We start from the raw sequence: 18,750 nt of genomic DNA, 5'->3' as shown, positions 1-18,750 counted from the left end.
AGCCCATACGTCTACATTGCAATACCAGAAATTACCAAGGTCTAACAACAGGCAAGCCATTCTTCTCGGCCTCCATCCATACTTCGCTCAACTCATCAACGGCACTCTTCAACACCCTCTCAACTTCGGCCAAGTCCTTTCCACTTCCCTCCATATAGAACTTGATCTACATATAATTCCACAATTCAGAATTCCGTTTATAAAGGAAAGCAAGGGTTCGTACCTTTGGTTCAGTTCCACTCGTCCTTGATATTTACGGTCAATACGCATAACCCCGTGTACGAATCTAGAAACCCACCTTGTAGTCAAGATGATCTTGACGCTATCCTCCGGCCTCCCGGCTCTAAATTGCAACATATGCCCAGACGAAAGCGGCAAAGAGGGCTTGAATGTCGGTGGATTCCTGCTATCATATCCTAGCGTCAAGTCTACGACGCTGACAATGGGGACACCGGCAATTGATGGAGGGAATGAACGATCCTTCTCCGAGTCCTGATAAGGTACAATCGAGGGGGTCAGAAAGCGCTTCATTCGAGAACACAGCATTGGACTGGTGATGAGGACCACTAACCGTAAAATTACGGATACGATTGAAAATGGCGTCAATCTTGGCAGGCTCCTGGCATACAAAGTATCCATTGTTGCTCTACTTAAGGTCAGCTTCTCCTCCAACCACACTGCAGGTCACACTGACCTTGAAGTGGCCATACCTACAATGACCATCCCCGTCAGTCTCACAGCCCAAGAGATACCGTAGAATCCCTTACTTCGCGTAAAGCGTATCGAGGTATTCAAACACCGTCAGCCCTTGTGCGCGCACGAAAGCAATGAGGTCAACAAATATGACCTAAGTGGGCTTTCATTAGGTCTTGGAAGTCAGTAACGAGCATCCCTGCACTCACAGTAGCAGCAACACCGTCTTTATCCCGAATCTCAGACCCAAACATAAACCCAATAGCCTCCTCGTATCCAAACGGCACTTCATACCCCTCCCTAACGAGATCGAGCGCCGTATTTCCAATGTATTTGAAGCCTTTCGAGTTCAAGTAAGTCTGCTGTCAGATATTTCCACCTCGACCAACGTTGAGGGGCAAAACATACCAGTCAAGCATTCCACAAACTTGAAGCCCTCGATTTCGGCCATTGATTCCAGCATCTTCGAACTCACAGTCGAAGCAACCATGGCGATCTTCCCAAGGGTTCTTCCAGCCCGCTTTCTCTTCTCGATCAGGTAGCTTGCAAATAGTGTGCCCAACTGGTCTCCCGTGAAGATATGCCACTTTCCTGATGCTCTGATCATAACAAGGAGGTCAGCGGAAGCGGCAGGAAAGGGAACGAAGAAACATACTGTTTCTCTGCAGCAGAAAACCTGTCCGAATCTGGGTCCTGTGCCAAGATGTACGACGAAGATTCGCGGTCAGCAGTCGCAATCGCCAAATCCTGTCCAACCGTCATCAGCACATCTGCTGGTAAGCGTACATCCGAGCATCATACCAAAGCTCCTGCGAACGAGACATGGTCAGAAACAAGCACAAGGGATTGAACTCCAGTACATACCTTTCTCCTCAGGATTAGGGAACTTGACAGTCGGAAACTCCGGATCTGGAACCTGCTGCTCCTTCACAGGCTTGAACGGCTCATACCCAAGAGTCTCAAATGCCCGTCGAACAAACGGATCGCTGACTCCATGCATAGATGTGTTGATTGGCGTAACGCCTGCTGGGTTTGAAAGCGATCTGCGCAATGTCAGAGGACAGTGTTGAGGCCGGAATGGTCGGACGAAACCTACGCGAAATGTTCAAGAGATCGCAGCGAAGCGAAATAAACATCTTGAACCTCTTTGGTTTTATCAATGCAATTCGCAGAAGACGCCAAAACATCCGTTGACCACGAATCTGCGCGTGGCTCGAGGTTCTGGTCTATAGACTTGGCAATTCCCTCGTCATGAGGTGAGATAATCTTTCAAATCCATAAGTTACTGTACTCCTGACAAAGTCAGCGTATGGGCTTACCTGGACTGCGTTCTCCCAGTACACCTTGTAGCCGTTATCTTGCTATAAAGTCCTCCGCATCAGTCTCCCAGTGATAGTCAGACGGATGGCAACAGAACCTTTGGATTGTGGCTGGCTGCGACATACCCAATCAGCCTCTCTCTTATCCGACCAAAGGCAAGAACATACCAGTAATCATGACACCACACGCAGCATTCAGGTACTTTACACCGAAGGGTACCCTAACCAGCACCACCGACAGTTGGCACTTCGGCTCTTAAGAATCAGCCAAGGATCACTCACAGAGGGGTATGGACGAATCCATCGTACAGATACGCCTTGAACCCTCGTTGGACAAAGATCGCGGCCGTAAGGGAAGCCCAACGCTTCGAGTGGTAACGATGGTCATAGCCGACCACGACACCTCTCGAAGGCGCGTCGTTAACGTTCCCTGCGACGTATTCCGCGAGGCCCTACACCGATAGTCCCGTCAGTGAGGACGAGGAGAAAGAAGACGGCAACCAACTTGCGAAGCTTGGATCACAGTCAAATCTAACATTAACACCGACCCAGTCAGATAGAGCCATGCAGAAAACAGTAAACCAGCCACTCACCGTTCATTCTAGCCCATCCTGCTTCCATACGACCCCGCAGACCTGAATCAAAGTCATGAGCGCTCTGTTCACGCCAAAAATAGGGGCTCATACCTGCGGTGCCGAACTCAATCCGCGTACTGAACAGTCAATTCACTGCTGGCAAGGGGTCACTGAGTAAAAACATACCTCATCCTTCGGTTCAGCTCATCGATATTCTTCTCGGACCAGAGCCTTTCCACTTCTGTCCGAGTCTCAGGATTCTGTTAACAGATGTCAATGCTCTGCGCCTCAGGCCTCTGCGTTGAAATAGACCTTGTCCAATCGAAGCCATTCCTGTACTTTCTTTTCCAAATCGTCCATGGTCAGTGGTAAATGCAGTCCAAGGTGACGGTGGTGGTCTAAATCAAGAATGGGATTTCCGTGATCCATGCGGAATCAAGCAAACTGACGTCAACTCGAACTTGTTCTGGCCGCAACTTCTGGCAATCAATTTAGTCGACTACAACCATTTCAAAGAGGGCATAACTTGTAGCTTCTGTCAAATGCGAGGTGTAGTTACTTGCACAATGCAAACTGCCAACAGGTAAAAAGTGTGCTACATTAGAATGAATTGTACGAGAAAAAATGCAACTGTCGCTTGTTCTAAGTTATCGAATAAAAGGGAACGGCCGTTCTTAACCATGGAGAGAAGGTGCTGCAATTTTACTAGTGCTTCCAAGGCGCGGTAGTCGGATCTTGAGAGTAGGTGTCGCAGTCAAAGGCGTAAGGGGAGGCAGCCGAGAGGACGAAGTTGGAGTTATCTCCAAACCAGTGCTCGTCGAAGTCGTCGTCCTCAGCGGAGTCGAGACAGTGGCCTTATGCTTATCTCGCCCTGCAGCATCTTCTTTCGCGCCTTTCTTCGACCTCTTCCCTTCATTACCCCTACCTTCTGCAGCTGCTTTGGGATTGACTTCTGGTAACTCGTCCTCCCTGACTTTCCGCTTCCGACTCCGCCTTTCCTTCGCTGGAACATCGGCGGCTGGCACTCGTGCTTGTCTCGGACGCCTTTGCGTGGTAGGCTAATCATGCCATACAGTCAGTGCTTGATAACAATCGAGCCCGCGTGGCATACGAACCTGGCTTCCATTCGTTGACACAGAGCTGGCCTCATGTCCATTGATCAACGAGAGTCCGTGGTCAACCTCTTCCATCTAAAGGATCTTGTTAAAAAGTAGCTGAGGAACAAATGGAAGTTACCCTTGCCTTCACACTAATGGTCCGAAATGTAGGGGGAGCAGTCGTTGCACTTGAATCAGATGGGCTGGGTGCGGCATTGGTCTTGACAATCTGTGAAAAAGTTAGGACCAGTATTGACCAAGATTGCAGGAAAGGCCGACCTTGACAGAGGCAACGCTGCTGGAACTGTCCTGAGTTGGAATGCGACTACGAGATCGAAGTTCTCGGGTACTTGGGTCCGACTGAATCGACTGCGCTTGTGTCTGGCGCCTAGATTTCGTCTTGCGTGTAGAGGAGGCAGGCGCAGTCGCTTTGGGAGGGGCGGTTTCCCGTGGCACGCTTGACGAAGGCGTCGAGCCGTCAAGGCTGAGACCATTCAAATCTGTATTTAGCACTGATGTGATTTTCTGGTTCGGCTTATTAGTCCCACGAGGCTGCAACAGAGAACCAAACCCAAACCCACCAAAGAAGCCGCTTTCTTTGCCGATCTACTGGGACGGGTAGAAACGGAAGTTGAAGTGGATGTCAGAGGTGCTGGAGGTGCAGCAGCGGCCGGGATGCTGGTAGAAGAGGATGCAACGCCATTCGCAGCCGGCGTGGCTGTAGCAGGAGGTCGAGGTGGCTTGATGATGGCCTTCAAGCCAGTGGTTGTCGCAGGAGGGGCAGAGGGCTTTCCATGCGAGAGACTGAATAAGACCTGTTTCCGTTGAGTATACCGCAATCCCGACAATTTTTTGGGGAGGAAATACCTGTGCTGCCAATTGCTCATCAAAATCAGCGGGAGGTGACGGTTCATCATCTTCAAGCGAGCTGAGTTCCGTCAAAGGTGATGAAAGCCCTGAAGCCATCTCCACTTCCCTAGCGACGCTCAAGTTAGTGCCAGGCAACATTAAATCGGCTATCACTGCACATACTTCGACTCTGACAAGTCATGTTTACTGACTTTGTTCCAAAAGTCGAGGATGATGATTTTTTCAGGGACACGATACCGACGGCCGTTGATCAACACCTCGTCCACCTGGACCCGCGGCCGCGCCTCTGTGGTAGACGTCTCAGGATGGATGACGTCGATGTGACCATTGTTCCATTGGCGTGGCTTCGTGACCTCGATGGGGGATGCATTGTGTTTAGGGATACGGCGTTTCGAAGGCTGGAAGAACAAACAGCTAGTCAGCCAGATCCATATGCATGCGGCCAAAGCGGATTGCTTACAATCAGGCGTTCAGCATGGTTGGGACAAGACCATTTCTTGTTCACCGGAGGCATTGCGGAGAGAGGGGGGTCGAGACAATCGAGATGCCAGTGGAGGCTGCAGAAGTCGCAAGAGACAATATCTTTGAAGTTCTCGGGTGTGACTGCTTTTGAAGCAGCTCTCCGAGGTCGTTTCGTGGTAGGAACCATCGACGCCAATCCCGTCGGGAGGGCTGACATGCCACACTTGAAACACAGGACAGGGGCGCCGTTTCTGTCCTTGAGTCTATGCGGATCCCGCTCTTCCAGTTGTCCATGCCGACTGAAGCCCGGCGGTTAGAGTGTTGCCCAAACCCAAAGAGAACAGAAACGCCTACTTTAGTCGCGGCGGTTTATGTTCCTGCAAATCGACATATGCTCCTCTGGGACCTGAACCAACTGTGACAAGGCCATGTGAGTGACGTTACCGAGCGAATACGTTGAAGATTCCACACCATCCCGGAAAAAGTTCCTTATGTCATCAGGAAGCTGAAATTCGACGGGTATAGACATATCCAGTTGATGCAAGAGGGGGGCTAGGAGGGAGGCTGGTCGCTTCTTGGGAGGTTTCTAGCAATGACAACGATAAGAGTGAGTAAAAAAACTGGAGGCGTGCAAAGAATCGTACCTTCCGGATCTCACACGCAGGGCAGAACCAACGACTATCGCCTTCATCAATGCTCTCCATGGGCGGGTCGAGACACCAGAGATGAAAAGCTCGCGGACACCCGTCACAGTAGACTAGAGACCCAGTAGATCGACAAGCAGAACAGTGGTCGTTGTTGTTTAGCTGCAAAGAAGTGGTGTAAGCGGGCAATCGATAAGGAGTGTCCCCGAAAAAAACTCACCAGATTGGTGGCAGCTGGTTCAGGCGTGTTCAACGCTGTAGACTTTGGCTCCTCCTTGACACGTACAGGCGGTGTTCCAGTGTCCTTCCCCTTGCCTTTGTCACGTTTAGAGGTCTTGGTGGCCGTCGGCTGCGGGGGCGGGTCTTGGAGGTTGAGGGAAGAGTTGGAGCGAGACACCACCAATTCGTCATCCACAGCACCTGAGCCGGAGGGTTCTGCGTCCAAAACGATAGGCTGGTGTCCTGAGCCTGAAGCGTTCCCATTGCTAGTCGAAGGGTCGAGGGCCACTGTCATGGCGTTTTGGTTCCTGGCAGACGCACGTTGCGCACGGCCAGATGCACTGCTGGCAGGGCCGGACAAACCACCCCACGGTGACGGTTGTGAACCGAAGATGTATTAGAGTCGTTTTAATGAGGAGTTTTTCGAGAATTATGTGGTGAATTGCAAGGAGGGAAGACTGTCAGTTGATTTGTTTTGAGCGAGGAGGGGAGAAAACTGACCCTTTGTCGGGCCTGGGGCGTTTGGAGCTGGGTTCTTCAAGGCCAATGAGAGTACCGTGCATGACACCAGAATAGGTCGATCCTGGATCTGTAGTCGGCAGATAGGAATACAAGGTGGAGGGTTTCTTGGGATCGCGCTTTTGGGCAGACTGTTGCGCGGAGACCAGCGACGGCGGCCCAGGCAGAATTTCTGTCGCAAGCGATGGATCCCCTTCCAGATGGGCTGGTTGGTGCACAGGCACCCCTGGCAACATGTATGGCGGCAACGCAGCCGTCGTCGCCATTCCTTGGTTAATCCACGGTGGACGCTGTGGTGGAGAACGTCGAAGTACGAAGCAGGGAACAAACCCAAGACAAATCAGGCCAGCGGCTCAGGGCACCGCCGCTTCAGACATTTTCCATACAAACCGCTCCCTCGTTTTTATACCTCTCAGCACATTACTTTGGCAATTTCAAAAACGCTTTTATGCTCTATTCCCTGCTATCTACGCATTATACAATGTTGCCCGCAGCTTATCGCCCCCCAACGACGATAAAATCCGGTTCAGCCCATCCTGGCTTGCCGCTCATTTTCCAGTACTTTGGCACGCTCCCATATCTGAGGCGTAACCTCACCGCTGTGCAACGAGGCCGCCAACGCTCTAAACAGGCGGGACAAGTCAGTATCGCTGTGGATGCTTCCCGAGAATGTCGAAAAAACCCACTTGGCCACCATCATTCGAATGATTAAGTCATCCGACGTGACTATTCCCTCGCCCTTCCCAGCATTCTTATTCGACTGTGCCGACTGGCGCTCCTTCACAAAGTCATCTTGTATGAACTAGAGAACTGGCCGATTAGTATACATCGTTTGCAGGAGCTTGCGAACTAACCGCGGCCGTGGAACTGTCCAATCCGACGTTTGCGAGTTTTGCCCCTCCGACGAGTTTCCGAAATTGATTCAAAAGTTCAGGCGCTGGCAATTGAATCGTAGAGCTCGAGTCGCTCGATTGCGCCTCAGAGGATGCCCGGCTTTGTGCAGCCTGGACTGGAACCTGGAGATGGGTCTACAACTCCCCGTGAATCAGGGTGAGAATTCGGGGCAAAAGATGCCGTACCGTGAAGAATGCGCTCCGCTTCCCCGCCGCAAGGACGATGAAATTGATGTCGGTTTCAAAAGAGTAACGGCTGAAAGGGAAGACGTAGTCCAAGGTCTGATGATTTATCATATCTTGGACCTGCTTCAGGTTTAAGAGGCCTGTCACAACAAAATGAATGGTTGGGAACTAGAGCCAGTTGGAAACCAGGCCTACCTCGCTCTGACACCGTCCCTTCATTCAAGGGGAGCTCTGAAACCATACATAACGAGCCCTTTGGAAGCTGAAGGCGTCCACTATGAAGGTCCTCATCTTTGGACTCGGGGAAGAAACTGGTGCTGTTGATGGCATCCAAGGAGAGGGGTAACACTGTGCAGAGTGGAACCAGATGCGACAGGACATCCACAAGCTTCGGTGTGGGATTAGAAGCGTGGCTATAGCCAGAGAGGGTCAAAGATAAGGGTAAAAGAGGTGGGGAGCGTGATTGCCTGTCCGAGAGAATTAATGACCGCAAAGAGGGAATTGGGACCGAAACAACGTTACACTTTATGAATGATTGACAAAAGAACAAACTCTGCGGCCAGTCTGTCGCCAGAAAGTCCTTCGTCTGCAATCCAAGAGACTAGCTTTTCGCGCGCGACTTCCAAGTCAGGGAGTAATGATTGATCGGGGAAAGACCTTGGAACGAGAGTGGAAGGGATAGGCCGAGCGAACAAGACATGGATCGTCGGAACGGGGACATGCTCGGTGGAATCCAACGACGCCGGCCGCCTGTGAGAATCGCTATAAGTACGGAAATGAGTTTCGTCGAAATGAAACTACTTGCGGCTCTGAGGTCAAGACACCAACAAAGGAATACAAGTCAGTGGTCCTCAACGACTCGGCGAGTTGCGGCTCATAAATCTGGTTTAAGGTCAGAACCCGCTGGAGACCATAACAGCAGAAAGCGCACTTTGACTTGAGCTCCAATATGGGCAGTCGATGGAAGCGGGTACTTGTGGGATTGGACCGACTTGATCGCCTAAGGCAAACGTCGGCAAGATCATTCAAGCAAAAGATCCATGTCAACTGACGCTTTGGTCGCTGCTGCTGGCCTCTCCATCGAGCCACCGACTACGTCCTGGAATAGACGTGGCCCACACGACGGTGCATTCCTGCAATAGACTATAGTCGACCGAATCCTGTTCACCCTCCTCTGGACTTGAGATGCCCCATCCGCCACACTCTCCTTTGGGAGACTGGGAAAGGTAAATCTCTGGCGGACACGATGTATCCTGAACCATAGAGTCGAATCGAACTAGTGCATGGGGTTTGAACGACTCTGGAGGATGTTGGAGGTCGAGGACGGAGATCTATGGGCAACATTACTCCCAGTGACGCTTGAAAGCACTGGACATTGTGTACCTCGTTGAACGCATCTTGTGTGGCAAAGATGTCGCTAAAGTACTTTGATACTTGGACTGGAAATGAGCGTGTACGATCTCGAGACTTGTAGAGGTCAGAGACGAGGACAGTTGGATTTGTGAGGGCGTCAACGAGGAGAGAGGAAACCATTTTCTTGGAAGAAACGGCGGCAGTGTCGCCTGCGATGTGATGCTGATCACGTAAGCACTCTGAGTGACTGTCGCGCCGGGGGCCAAATACAGCTTTGCCTCAGTCTCCAACGCAGCCATGGGCTTGTTCAACCGCAAAAAGCCCAATGCCGCAGACGACGATGCCTCGGAATCCAAGAAGGAAAAGGGTGGCTGGAGGCGCCCTGCAAGTCCGTTATTTTCCCAATTTATTACCGGTATATCCACTGACAAGACTCGTCTCCAGATACTGCCTTCAAGCAGCAGCGGCTCAAGGCATGGCAGCCAATTTTGACTCCAAAGACAGTGCTACCGACTCTCTTCATTATTGGAATCATCTTTGCGCCAGTAGGCGGTCTCCTCATCTGGGCGTCGTCAAAGATCAACGAAATGACTTTCGACTATACCGACTGCGACCAACTATCTCCTGCAACATCCATAGACGACGCTTCATTCACCACAATGCCCTCAAACAAATACAATTACCGTTTGAGTGCAGAGAACGAGAAGCTACCGAAACCTAGCGCACCTCGCTATGCCTTCATCAACAACACTGGGACCTCGGACGTCGATGTGTCTGAAGAGCTGCAATGTGTCGTGGAGTTTGATATTCCAGCAGACTTGCAACCATCCGTCTTCTTTTACTACAAGCTCACCAACTTTTATCAAAATCACCGTCGATATGTCAAGTCTCTCAACACCGACCAGCTAAAGGGCAAGTTTGTCAGTGCCAAGGACCTTGACAACGGCGATTGCAAGCCCCTCGCCACGATTGACGGCAAACCTATCTTCCCTTGCGGTCTCATTGCCAATTCTCTATTCAATGGTGAGCAGACCCATACCCTCGCGAAAATGCACCTCGGTCTGAGCACAGCACTCGTCAGATACATTCGGGTCCCCAATCTTGGTCAACCCCGGAAACTCCGACGAACCTGAACGCCCCTACGAAATGACATCGAAAGGCATTGTTTGGCCCGGTGAGGCAAAGAAATACGCCACCTCCCCAATTGGTCCAGACGGCTATGACAGCCCCTCAGACATTGTACCACCGCCCAACTGGGCCAGGCGCTTCCCGGACGGCTACACAGAAGACAACATCCCTGACCTCCGCAACGACGAGCACTTCCAGAACTGGATGCGAACTGCTGGCTTACCCACCTTCACCAAGTTGTATTCCAGGAATGACCAAGATACCATGCTCAAGGGCACGTACAGAGTCGTTATTGGAATGAGTAAGTATACCTAGCACTGCCTCATCGCCATACTTACATACCCGCTTCCTCAGACTTCCCAGTACGACCTTACAAGGGTACCAAATCCTTTGTCATTTCAACTGTATCAGCCATCGGAGGTAAAAACCCATTCCTCGGTTGGGCTTACGTTGCTGCTGCGGGAGTTTTCGTACTGCTCGCAGTCTTGGGTCTTGCACGACACTTGATCAAGCCAAGGTAAGTCCCATCCTATACCGAAACCGCCTTAGCTCCCCGCTGACGAATGTAATCAGACGACTGGGAGACATGTCCCTCCTGTCCTGGAACCGATGACGACCCTTGATGACGACGATGGACCTTTGGGGTGTACACTAATATATGACTCTGTTCGTATGGGAACGGTACGATCTTTAATACACATCTCCTCGACATTAGTGGAACGAAAGCAGGACTATCTTATTTATTTCCTGGTCCCATGTAATCGCATTCTGCTTTCAATCCTCTGCATTTCGTTCTGACTGGTGTGGTGAAGCTGAATACCCAATTCCTTGACAACGGATGATTGTACCAGCAGGGTCCGCTTCTATCGTGAACTTGGCATCCGTCAGCTGCTCCGCCAGCCATATCGCGGTTCTACAGGGCCAGAGTGAGTGAAAGAATTCCAATGATCACCAGAAAACATACTTTGTATGCAATTCCAACTCGCCTCTAGCACACCTAACCTCTGAAGATCCGTCTGCGAGTGCCATAAAAATGATAATCTGATCCTGCAACCACTCATCCACACACCCTCCCCCTTCCAACCCTTTCACCAGTAACTCTGCTGCCTCGGCGCCCACCTGCTGCGGATCGATCCCCTTCTTACCCACCGCGCTTCCACCAATAAATCCCCCGCCCTCAAGCTCTGCCCACAAGACAATCCCACTCCCTCCCGCCACAGAAATATCATTCTTCTCCCTCACAGCCTTGATCTCAATCTTAACCGCCCCGTCGTCTTCTTCATCCTCATCGTCACTATTCGGAGGCAACATATCATTCTCTTCCTTCCCCCGATACCCCGCCTTCCTAAGATATTTCTCTGCCCCTCTCACCATCTCACTCCCCACCGACCCCGGCAGCTTGCTGAAATGCGCAATACCTTTGATAGACACAAGCTTCCCCCTCTGTAACAAACTGAAACTCTTCAACTTCTCTCCGGGTGGTAGAGACGGGAGACTGAACACCACCTCCCCTCCTCCCTTGGGATAATACCCTCTCCTCGTCAAGTTTACATCCACACTTCCCACCCCAAAGTGTCTCTGCACAAAGGGCAAAAAGACATGTTGTACATAGTCAATCTGAGGCGCTTGGATCGCATTCGTGCCTCCGCGGAGCGTTAGAGTAGAACGTCCCCCTTCAATGCTCGAACTGAATAAAAGTAGAGGTAACGAAATCTGGAGCATCAGAGTGACCGCTCCAGCTGTGACAGCATCGGCGATGTACTCTCCCGGTACGACGAGGGAACCAGGTTTGAACGTGATGCTAGTGGATCCGTTCTTTGCATTCAGTAGTTCGGCAGAGGCGATCCTAGCTGCCAGCTCCAGTCCTGTCTGTAATCGTCGAGATTTAGGCGCAGAAATAATCGATGAGATGTTGATCGACCAACCCGATGCTGGTTCCTCAATCCTGGAGAAGAGCGCCCATACCGTATCTTCTCGATGGTGATGGGTTTGTGGAGCAGAGCAGAAAGCGCTACAGCATTGCGAAGGATCTGTCCTCCTCCCTCGAGGACGCTACCATCAAGGACGATGGGTTCCGTAGTATCAGGATTGGCCATGGGGAATGAAGGGTAGTTTAGGCCGAAAGAAAACAGCAGGGATTGACGTTGGGCGCAAGAGTCAGGATTTGGGAAACAGTGCACTCTCGTCGATAGTCCCACAGCTTTTGGAGTCAGCCCGAGATGACATGGACGGAATCATTCAAGCCAAATAGTAGCATTGATAAAAGCGAAGGTCAAGTATCAAGTAATATAGGGGATATATGATTACGTCGCACACCTAACAGCGACGGAAATACGAGACTCGAAAGTGGTATATGGATGGCAAAAATACACAGCAGTCAAACATCCAGAGGATGTGACGAGTAGATGACAAGGCTACATAGGGTGGGTGTTGTAGAGAACAACATGCAAGAAAAAGTGAAAGGCTACAGGACATCGAAAGCAGAGAGAAACAACTATGTTCTACTGCCGCAAATCACAAAAGGAATGGAATGGGCAATACAGAGAGCATACGCAAGATTGGGAGGCGAAAAATACAGTGGGATGTGGCACCAAGATAAGAATAGCCACCAAAGAGAGAGGCAGAATTGGATACAGTTTTCGAGACAGAAATAGGGGATTCCAGATGCTGCAGGGTAAGATACGAACGAAGATGCGAATGCAATAAATAGGGATAAGGCTGAACCGAGGCGCGTAATAAAGTGATTCAGAAGATGGATTAAAGAGTGGAGACTGGGAAAGGCGAAAGAGCGTGGGATCCATTCAGAGATGGTCGAAAAGAGCAAGGAAAAGGGTGACCCGAGAACTTAAAACTCGAGGAAGTGGTAATTGATCGGGTCAAAGCGTGGCTGAGGGAGATCTTGCCCAACAAGGCCGGGGATTTCCTCAGCGGTAGGAGGAGGGAGATGCAAGAAGTGGCGGGTATCGTCGACCGATGTCGTCCTTGGGATAATGGGAGCCTACGCAACGGTTAAGCGAAAAGAAGAGGGAGACGAGTAAACACTACATACGTTGATTTCACGCCTTTCCAATGCATCCCAATCAACACCTCTAAACCAGGGATGGTCAAGGATATCCTGGGGGCCTCCCAGCATGTTACCCAGTCGCTTGGTGCGATCTGGGTTGAGGAACGACTTGATCAAGTCTTTTGAAAGACGATCAATGTGCCGCGGCCAGTGGATTTGGCCGTTCAGAATCTTTTCGTAAATGCCGTACGGAGATTCGTCGAAGAAGGGCGGATATCCAACCAGCATCTCGTAGCACAACACCCCACATGCCCACCAATCCGCGGCCTTGCCGTGACCGTCGGATTGGATAATCTCTGGGGCAAGGTATTCTGGGGTGCCACACAGAGTCCAAGTTCGGTCGTCGACAATTTTCGCGAAGCCAAAGTCTGTGAGTCGGAGATAACCCCGAGAATCCAACAGAAGGTTTTCGGGCTTCAAGTCGCGGTAGATGATGTTGAACGAGTGGAGGTACTTGAGGGCGAGGATAATCGTGGCAAGGTAGAATCGGGTAACGTCAGGAGTGAACCGCTGTGCGCGTCGCAGATGGGTGAAAAGTTCACCCCCAGGGACATAGGACATGAGCATATAGACGTTGAGACTGTCCTGGAAGGTCGCAAAGAGGTCCACGATGAATGGATGGTTCACCCTCGAGAGGATATATCGTTCCGCATTGACGTGCTCGACTTGTCGCAGTTGCACGATCACCGTTTTGCGAAGCACTTTCATCGCAAAATGACTTTGCGCTCCATGTCGGTCTCGAGCGGTCTTATGGCGCACCAAGAGTACCTTCCCAAACGTCCCGGTGCCTATATGAAGTACCCTCTTGTGAGCTGGGAATTATGGGACGAAAACCAAAAATGAACTTACCAAGTGTTCCCCTGACCTCAAAATCGGACAGCTTCAAACCAGAACCCTGCAACCGAACACGCTGGTCTTCAAGACACCGTTGTGGGCGGTTCTGCGATTCGTTAGACTGATCTTGGGACTGGGCTTGTTGTTCGCCTGGCATGGTATTCGGATGTTGGTGAACGGGCGCCGACTCGACGTCCATCGCCTCCTGTTCGGAGTGTATTTGAATAGGTTTCGAACTGCAGATGGGCATTTCTTCCACGGGCATAGCGCCCGACTTTGTGGCGATGGACTTGGGAGAAAGGGGAGGAGTTATGGGGGCCTCAGTGACTACGACCTGCGATTCTGGACACGAAGGCTGCTGGTATGTAATCGATATCCGCCGAACGGGTTCAGCGGGCATTGATAACGATGTTGGGTGATGCTGGAAGGACATTTGGGACCGGGAATAAGGGAAGATGTGCGCAACGGCCGCTAAAGGTTCTAATGGCGACTGGTATTTATGTTGGGTGGGGTGGGGGCTGAGATGTTGGGCTCCTACCGCAGCTCGAGCAACGAGTGAGGAGAAGAAGAGAAAAGAAGAGAAATAAAATAAAGGAAGGTGGAGAATTTATTGAGGAGAAGCGCTATTGTTTGATCAACAAAGCGCTCGTGGTCGCGATGCGCAAATGACTTACAGAAAAGCCTGCGAAATGGCAGGGAAAGAGGACGTCGTCGTTGAAGACGGCGAAGTGTAGGGGGCGGATTTGGAGTGAGGTGGTGGTGGTGAGGAAGCAAAGGGCAACTGACAGCGACGGTCACATTTACAGCGAAGGAAGCCGATGGTTCGCAGCGACCAAATTCAGCGAATCAATATGTCCTGCCATCAAAACATCACTCTCCAACTTTCTCATATCAAAATTATAATATGTACATAATAATCACTACTACAACCCAAATGCGAACGTAGGAATCCCATACGCGTTCACAATAGTCTTGACCTCTCCACCCTCTCCAGCCCCTGCAGCAACGTACAGCGGCACAAAGTGGTCTTCTCGTGGTTGCGACGCCCTAAACCCAGGATGCCTGGTCAGATCAAACAGCGCCTTCTTCCTCGCATCCGACTAGCCAGGGCAAACAAGATTAATATCATTCTTTCGTTCTTTCAACTTTTCTGCACTCACATCTTTGACGTTGATGGCCCTATGGATCGCCGCGTCAAACTCTTTGTGCGCTGGTCGGGCGGTAACTGGGGAGAACGACGTCCTGTCTCCTAGGTTATGAGCAGTCAACCCACCCGACAACACCAACGCCCCTTCTTTCCTGTAAAGCAACCAACGCATCCAGTCAAATCCCGACATTAGTCCACGAAAAGACCAACCTCAGTTCCGAAACGACCTTGCCCACTTGCCAGTTCTTCTCCGGGTCAAGACTAGCGTCGATCGACACTTGAACAACGGGGATACTGGTAAACTCCTCTCCAAACATGATCCTAAACGGAACAAAAACGCCATGATCAAGGCCGGGTCCCTGGAAACCTCTCCCATCTTCACCCCGAGCCTCGCTCGCAGGAGTCAAGCGCGCCTTTTGGCCTGCCTGTTTTCAAAAGAAACATGAAGGAGTGGACGCAAAGAAAGCTGCACGACATACCCTTTGATACAACTCAACCAATCTCTTCGCCAACGTACTATCACCTCTCGACTTGAACTTCAACTTGTACAAGTCAGGGGGGAACCCATAATAATCCATCAACAGCGGGTTCTCATCCCCGTAATCAGTTACTGTGAAGAAAGCCCTGTGGTTAGCTACCAACAACTCCTTGTCCGATCCAGACCACTTCGCACCTAGTCTCTCGCGATAGGTCTCCCAATGTGCACTGAACACTACAATAGCCTTGGGCTGATACTTCTTCAACAATGTAGGTCCGAACTGTTTCAAGAACCGATAGAGAGGCCCAGTGGGTCCCTGGTACGCCGCAAACTCTCCAAGACCTTTGGCAGCCGATGCGGGGTAGGCCAGGATCGGCGAACCGTGGCCAAAGAAGAACGCTGGAATGTTATCAGGAGTAGACGGAAGTTCGTCAAGTGCCTTGGTCCAAAAGGCTTCCAGTTCCTGCGTAGTGGGTATGGTCATCCTGGGCGGTGTCGACGAGACTTGGGTGCGGAAAGGGGAAGCTAAGAGGTTGACAATTCGACGATAAGCGTCGGATCCAGAAGCTGAACCCACAATCGCGATGGTTGAGCGGGTGGAAGAAGCAAGCAAGAAACTAGCCAAAACAGCGAGCAAGGAGAAGAGGACTATAAAAGTCCGAGTCGAAAGCATTCAAATGTTTGTTGGAGAATGCACTGGAATGACGGTCGAGCTGGTCATCGCTTAAATAGCGCTCCTTTGAGCGGTCATTGCGTTTGCGAGAACCTGTAATGCTGATTAAGTCCATGACGAGTTATTCATAAAACCGCCAGAACGACCTCCCTCATTGGGTAGGAAAAGGACACGAACGACCGCGAAATTTATGATCACAAGCACACATGGTACAATATATAAACCGTGATGGCGGTTGTAGTACTAATCTGGTAGAGTTCTAGACGCTAGAGCAAGAAAATTTGAATCGACCTTGGTTGTGAGGGGTAACAAACATGAACAGGGTGACTGGAGTGAAAAGGAATGTGCAGATACACCAGAAATATATAGATAGGTACACACCTTTCGGTGTAGTGAAATGATTAGGAACGAGGCGACAATCAAGAAAAGTAGCAATAGTGAGTCAAGGGACTGCCAAATTTCTGTACAGGTAAAGGCAGAAAAAAAAAAAGGAACGACTAAAGGAGAGAGAGATTCGAATCAATGCGAAAAGGATTATTAGTGTTTAGTTGTTGAAGTTGGTTGGGTCTCGTCTTATTGCTTCCATGGCAAAGGTTTCAACCGCCTGGCCTGATGTCGTCAACCAGATTATGAGATTAGATTTCCAAAGGTTCGTGAGTGCCGATCTCGAGCCCACCGCGCGACGGAAGTTGGCTCTCGCTGGCACCGACGCGACTATCGCGACGGCTGAATCCTCCGACGGCGGTAGGTCCGCGTGGCTGGCGGACGACACCTCCAGGGCTCTCGCTATGTCCACCACCGTTCAATGACGCCGTGTTCAACGAAGCGGGCAAGCTGGGAACAGGAGGGACAGAGCTTCCCCCACCAAAGGCCCCGTTGGAGAACAGCGAACCGAAGCCAGTGGAGACGCGACGAGAGGGAGAAGAAATGGTCGCGTAACCCTCCCGAATGTTCCCGTTGGAAGCGCGAGAAGTGAGACGCGGTGCCTGGGAGTGAAGGGTCTTCAGATCTGGCATCGACTTCTTGACGCGAAGAGAAGCGTGGCCGTGCTGGGCTGCCGAGGTCGGGGTCAGGTACGCAGACGGCGTGCGGCTAAGGGTGTGTGGCTGCCTCAAGCTAGCAGTTGCCTGCTGCTGTCAAGAACGTTAGAGAGAGAATTTCAGTCGTGATATATATAGGACTCACTCGATTGGGATCAATGCGTGTGACAACAGCGTATCTTTCATCACCTTCTCCGACCGAGTAGTGGTAGACACCGAGCTTCTGGGCAATGAGGTGCACAATCCTTCGTTGCTTGGGAGTCAAGGTACGAGAGAACGCGAGTTCATCACGCATGGGGTCATCCTTGAACAACAGGATTCGGGAGTAGATCTCCAAAGTGGAAGGATCGTTGAGGTCCAGCTCGCTGAAAGCCTTCTCCGAGATGCTGGGGGTGTTGGGTGCCTGAGTGGCGGCCGATGGAGCAGATGGCATCGGCATCGAGAACGACGGAGTGGGCATCGAGGACACGGGAGGTGGAGAGTACTGCGACGATTGCTGGTACGCTGCTCCCGAAGAGAACGAACGCTGGCCAAAGCCAGTGTTGATCGCTGTGCCATAGTCTTCATAAACGTTCTTCGACTGTTGAGTTTGCTGCTGCTGCTGTTGGGCGGCGGCTTGTTCTTTTTCAAGTTGCATGGAACGCATCCTTCGAATGGCTTTTTCCCGCTCGATCCTTTCCTTTTCACCGGCTTGCAGGACCTTCTTGTACTCGACACGCAATTTGCGTCCCTGGACATCAAAGCCATTGAGAGCAGCGACGACGGCGTCTGCGTCTGCAGCCTGTCTGAAATTGGCAAAGGCAAGGCCACGGAACTGGCCCTGTTGGTCCAAATGGTAATTGAAGGCATATGGGGTTGGGATGGAGAGCGAAGTCTAAAATCGGGTCAACGATCAACACACACACAGTGCGACATTTTGGGGCAGCGACGACGACTCACAATAATGTCGAGGAGAGTCTCGCGCTTGACATTGAAGGGAATGTTTTTGATTACGATGGCAGTTGGAATAATGTCCTCGTCGCCAGCTGGACCTGAGGCAGTGGACTGCTGCTGGCCCGTGGCGATAGGAGGTGGATTAAGGTGGCCCATTGGGGGGGAACCGCCAGCGGAAGAAAAGTCAGAATTATTATGAGGAGACAAAGACCTATTATCGGGGGAAGTATTATCGAGCCATTGCTGGAGAAAAGGGTGAGAAAGGTAGGAAAATCGGGGGAGATCGTGGGGACAGGACGTACAGCGGGCAGACCTGCACGAACGGATTTGTTCTTGAGAGGAGACTGGTTCATGCCTGCCAGCGGTGTGTAGGGGGATTGTGGCAAGCCCTGCGAGGTAGCATAGTGGTACTGGGGTCTACTGGAACCATTTCCGTCGTAATCGTAAGAATCATGAAGACGTTGCTGGGAAGGACGATGAGAGAGCGACAATGTCGAGATGTCTGGTGGCGAGCTTGTCATTATCGTCGTGGTCGTCGTTCTTGACAGCGCGGACGTCGATGTTCGTTACAGGTCAAGAGGCAGAAGAAACTAAGTAGTAGTGGGCAAGCAAACACCGCAATG

The 18,750-nt window shown here is 51.2% G+C and overlaps 8 protein-coding genes across 8 annotated transcripts; 1 reads left to right on the top strand and 7 right to left on the bottom strand.

Moving 5' to 3' along the window:
* Positions 1–31: 31 nt before the first annotated feature.
* On the bottom strand, positions 32–2,947 carry CC1G_05188 (phosphoglucomutase 1; the record flags this gene model as incomplete). The annotated part of the gene is made up of 21 exons (XM_001833436.2): positions 32–166; positions 224–245; positions 299–492; positions 572–646; positions 695–710; positions 768–847; positions 903–1,033; positions 1,102–1,292; positions 1,349–1,440; positions 1,495–1,502; positions 1,558–1,736; positions 1,790–1,959; positions 2,013–2,054; positions 2,111–2,127; positions 2,181–2,233; positions 2,295–2,464; positions 2,518–2,543; positions 2,606–2,647; positions 2,699–2,724; positions 2,774–2,847; positions 2,900–2,947. 21 exons carry the CDS (start codon positions 2,945–2,947, stop codon positions 32–34), a joined length of 1,791 nt encoding a protein of 596 aa, XP_001833488.2.
* Positions 2,948–3,261: 314 nt separating this feature from the next.
* Positions 3,262–6,664, bottom strand: CC1G_05187 (hypothetical protein; the record flags this gene model as incomplete). Its single annotated transcript, XM_001833435.2, has 13 exons — positions 3,262–3,645; positions 3,703–3,777; positions 3,824–3,913; positions 3,964–4,209; positions 4,266–4,499; positions 4,552–4,660; positions 4,717–4,952; positions 5,015–5,315; positions 5,371–5,431; positions 5,488–5,602; positions 5,661–5,822; positions 5,881–6,145; positions 6,381–6,664. 13 exons carry the CDS (start codon positions 6,662–6,664, stop codon positions 3,262–3,264), a joined length of 2,562 nt encoding a protein of 853 aa, XP_001833487.2.
* Positions 6,665–6,924: 260 nt separating this feature from the next.
* CC1G_05186 (hypothetical protein) lies at positions 6,925–8,853 on the bottom strand (the record flags this gene model as incomplete). The annotated part of the gene is made up of 10 exons (XM_001833434.2): positions 6,925–7,021; positions 7,085–7,200; positions 7,253–7,426; positions 7,478–7,617; positions 7,673–7,890; positions 8,030–8,227; positions 8,316–8,359; positions 8,409–8,477; positions 8,646–8,694; positions 8,825–8,853. The coding sequence occupies 10 exons, from the start codon at positions 8,851–8,853 to the stop codon at positions 6,925–6,927; spliced, it is 1,134 nt and encodes a 377-aa protein (XP_001833486.2).
* A 256-nt stretch (positions 8,854–9,109) lies between these two features.
* On the top strand, positions 9,110–10,571 carry CC1G_05185 (transcription regulator; the record flags this gene model as incomplete). The annotated part of the gene is made up of 5 exons (XM_001833433.2): positions 9,110–9,218; positions 9,275–9,853; positions 9,912–10,259; positions 10,313–10,475; positions 10,532–10,571. The coding sequence occupies exons 1-5, from the start codon at positions 9,128–9,130 to the stop codon at positions 10,569–10,571; spliced, it is 1,221 nt and encodes a 406-aa protein (XP_001833485.1). The 5' UTR covers positions 9,110–9,127.
* A 6-nt stretch (positions 10,572–10,577) lies between these two features.
* On the bottom strand, positions 10,578–12,054 carry CC1G_05184 (RTC domain containing 1; the record flags this gene model as incomplete). Its single annotated transcript, XM_001833432.2, has 3 exons — positions 10,578–10,871; positions 10,923–11,827; positions 11,884–12,054. 3 exons carry the CDS (start codon positions 12,052–12,054, stop codon positions 10,733–10,735), a joined length of 1,215 nt encoding a protein of 404 aa, XP_001833484.1. The 3' UTR covers positions 10,578–10,732.
* A 749-nt stretch (positions 12,055–12,803) lies between these two features.
* On the bottom strand, positions 12,804–14,289 carry CC1G_05183 (AGC/PKA protein kinase; the record flags this gene model as incomplete). The annotated part of the gene is made up of 3 exons (XM_001833431.2): positions 12,804–12,956; positions 13,008–13,810; positions 13,872–14,289. The coding sequence occupies 3 exons, from the start codon at positions 14,287–14,289 to the stop codon at positions 12,804–12,806; spliced, it is 1,374 nt and encodes a 457-aa protein (XP_001833483.2).
* Positions 14,290–14,779: 490 nt separating this feature from the next.
* On the bottom strand, positions 14,780–15,965 carry CC1G_05182 (hypothetical protein; the record flags this gene model as incomplete). The annotated part of the gene is made up of 4 exons (XM_001833430.1): positions 14,780–14,956; positions 15,017–15,155; positions 15,214–15,428; positions 15,483–15,965. 4 exons carry the CDS (start codon positions 15,963–15,965, stop codon positions 14,780–14,782), a joined length of 1,014 nt encoding a protein of 337 aa, XP_001833482.1.
* A 631-nt stretch (positions 15,966–16,596) lies between these two features.
* CC1G_05181 (RRM/R3H domain-containing protein) lies at positions 16,597–18,687 on the bottom strand. Its single transcript, XM_001833429.2, has 4 exons — positions 18,430–18,687; positions 18,134–18,370; positions 17,340–18,068; positions 16,597–17,287 (listed from the first exon to the last, which is right to left on the bottom strand). Exons 1-4 carry the CDS (start codon positions 18,646–18,648, stop codon positions 16,790–16,792), a joined length of 1,683 nt encoding a protein of 560 aa, XP_001833481.1. The 5' UTR covers positions 18,649–18,687; the 3' UTR covers positions 16,597–16,789.
* Positions 18,688–18,750: the final 63 nt, after the last annotated feature.

Source organism: Coprinopsis cinerea (genome assembly GCF_000182895.1).
Source record: "Coprinopsis cinerea okayama7#130 chromosome 2 map unlocalized cont3.2, whole genome shotgun sequence".
In the NCBI taxonomy this organism is placed as follows: domain Eukaryota; kingdom Fungi; phylum Basidiomycota; class Agaricomycetes; order Agaricales; family Psathyrellaceae; genus Coprinopsis; species Coprinopsis cinerea.
The sequence above is the reverse complement of the archived record's forward strand: the minus strand, read 5'-3'. Positions and strand labels throughout refer to the sequence as shown.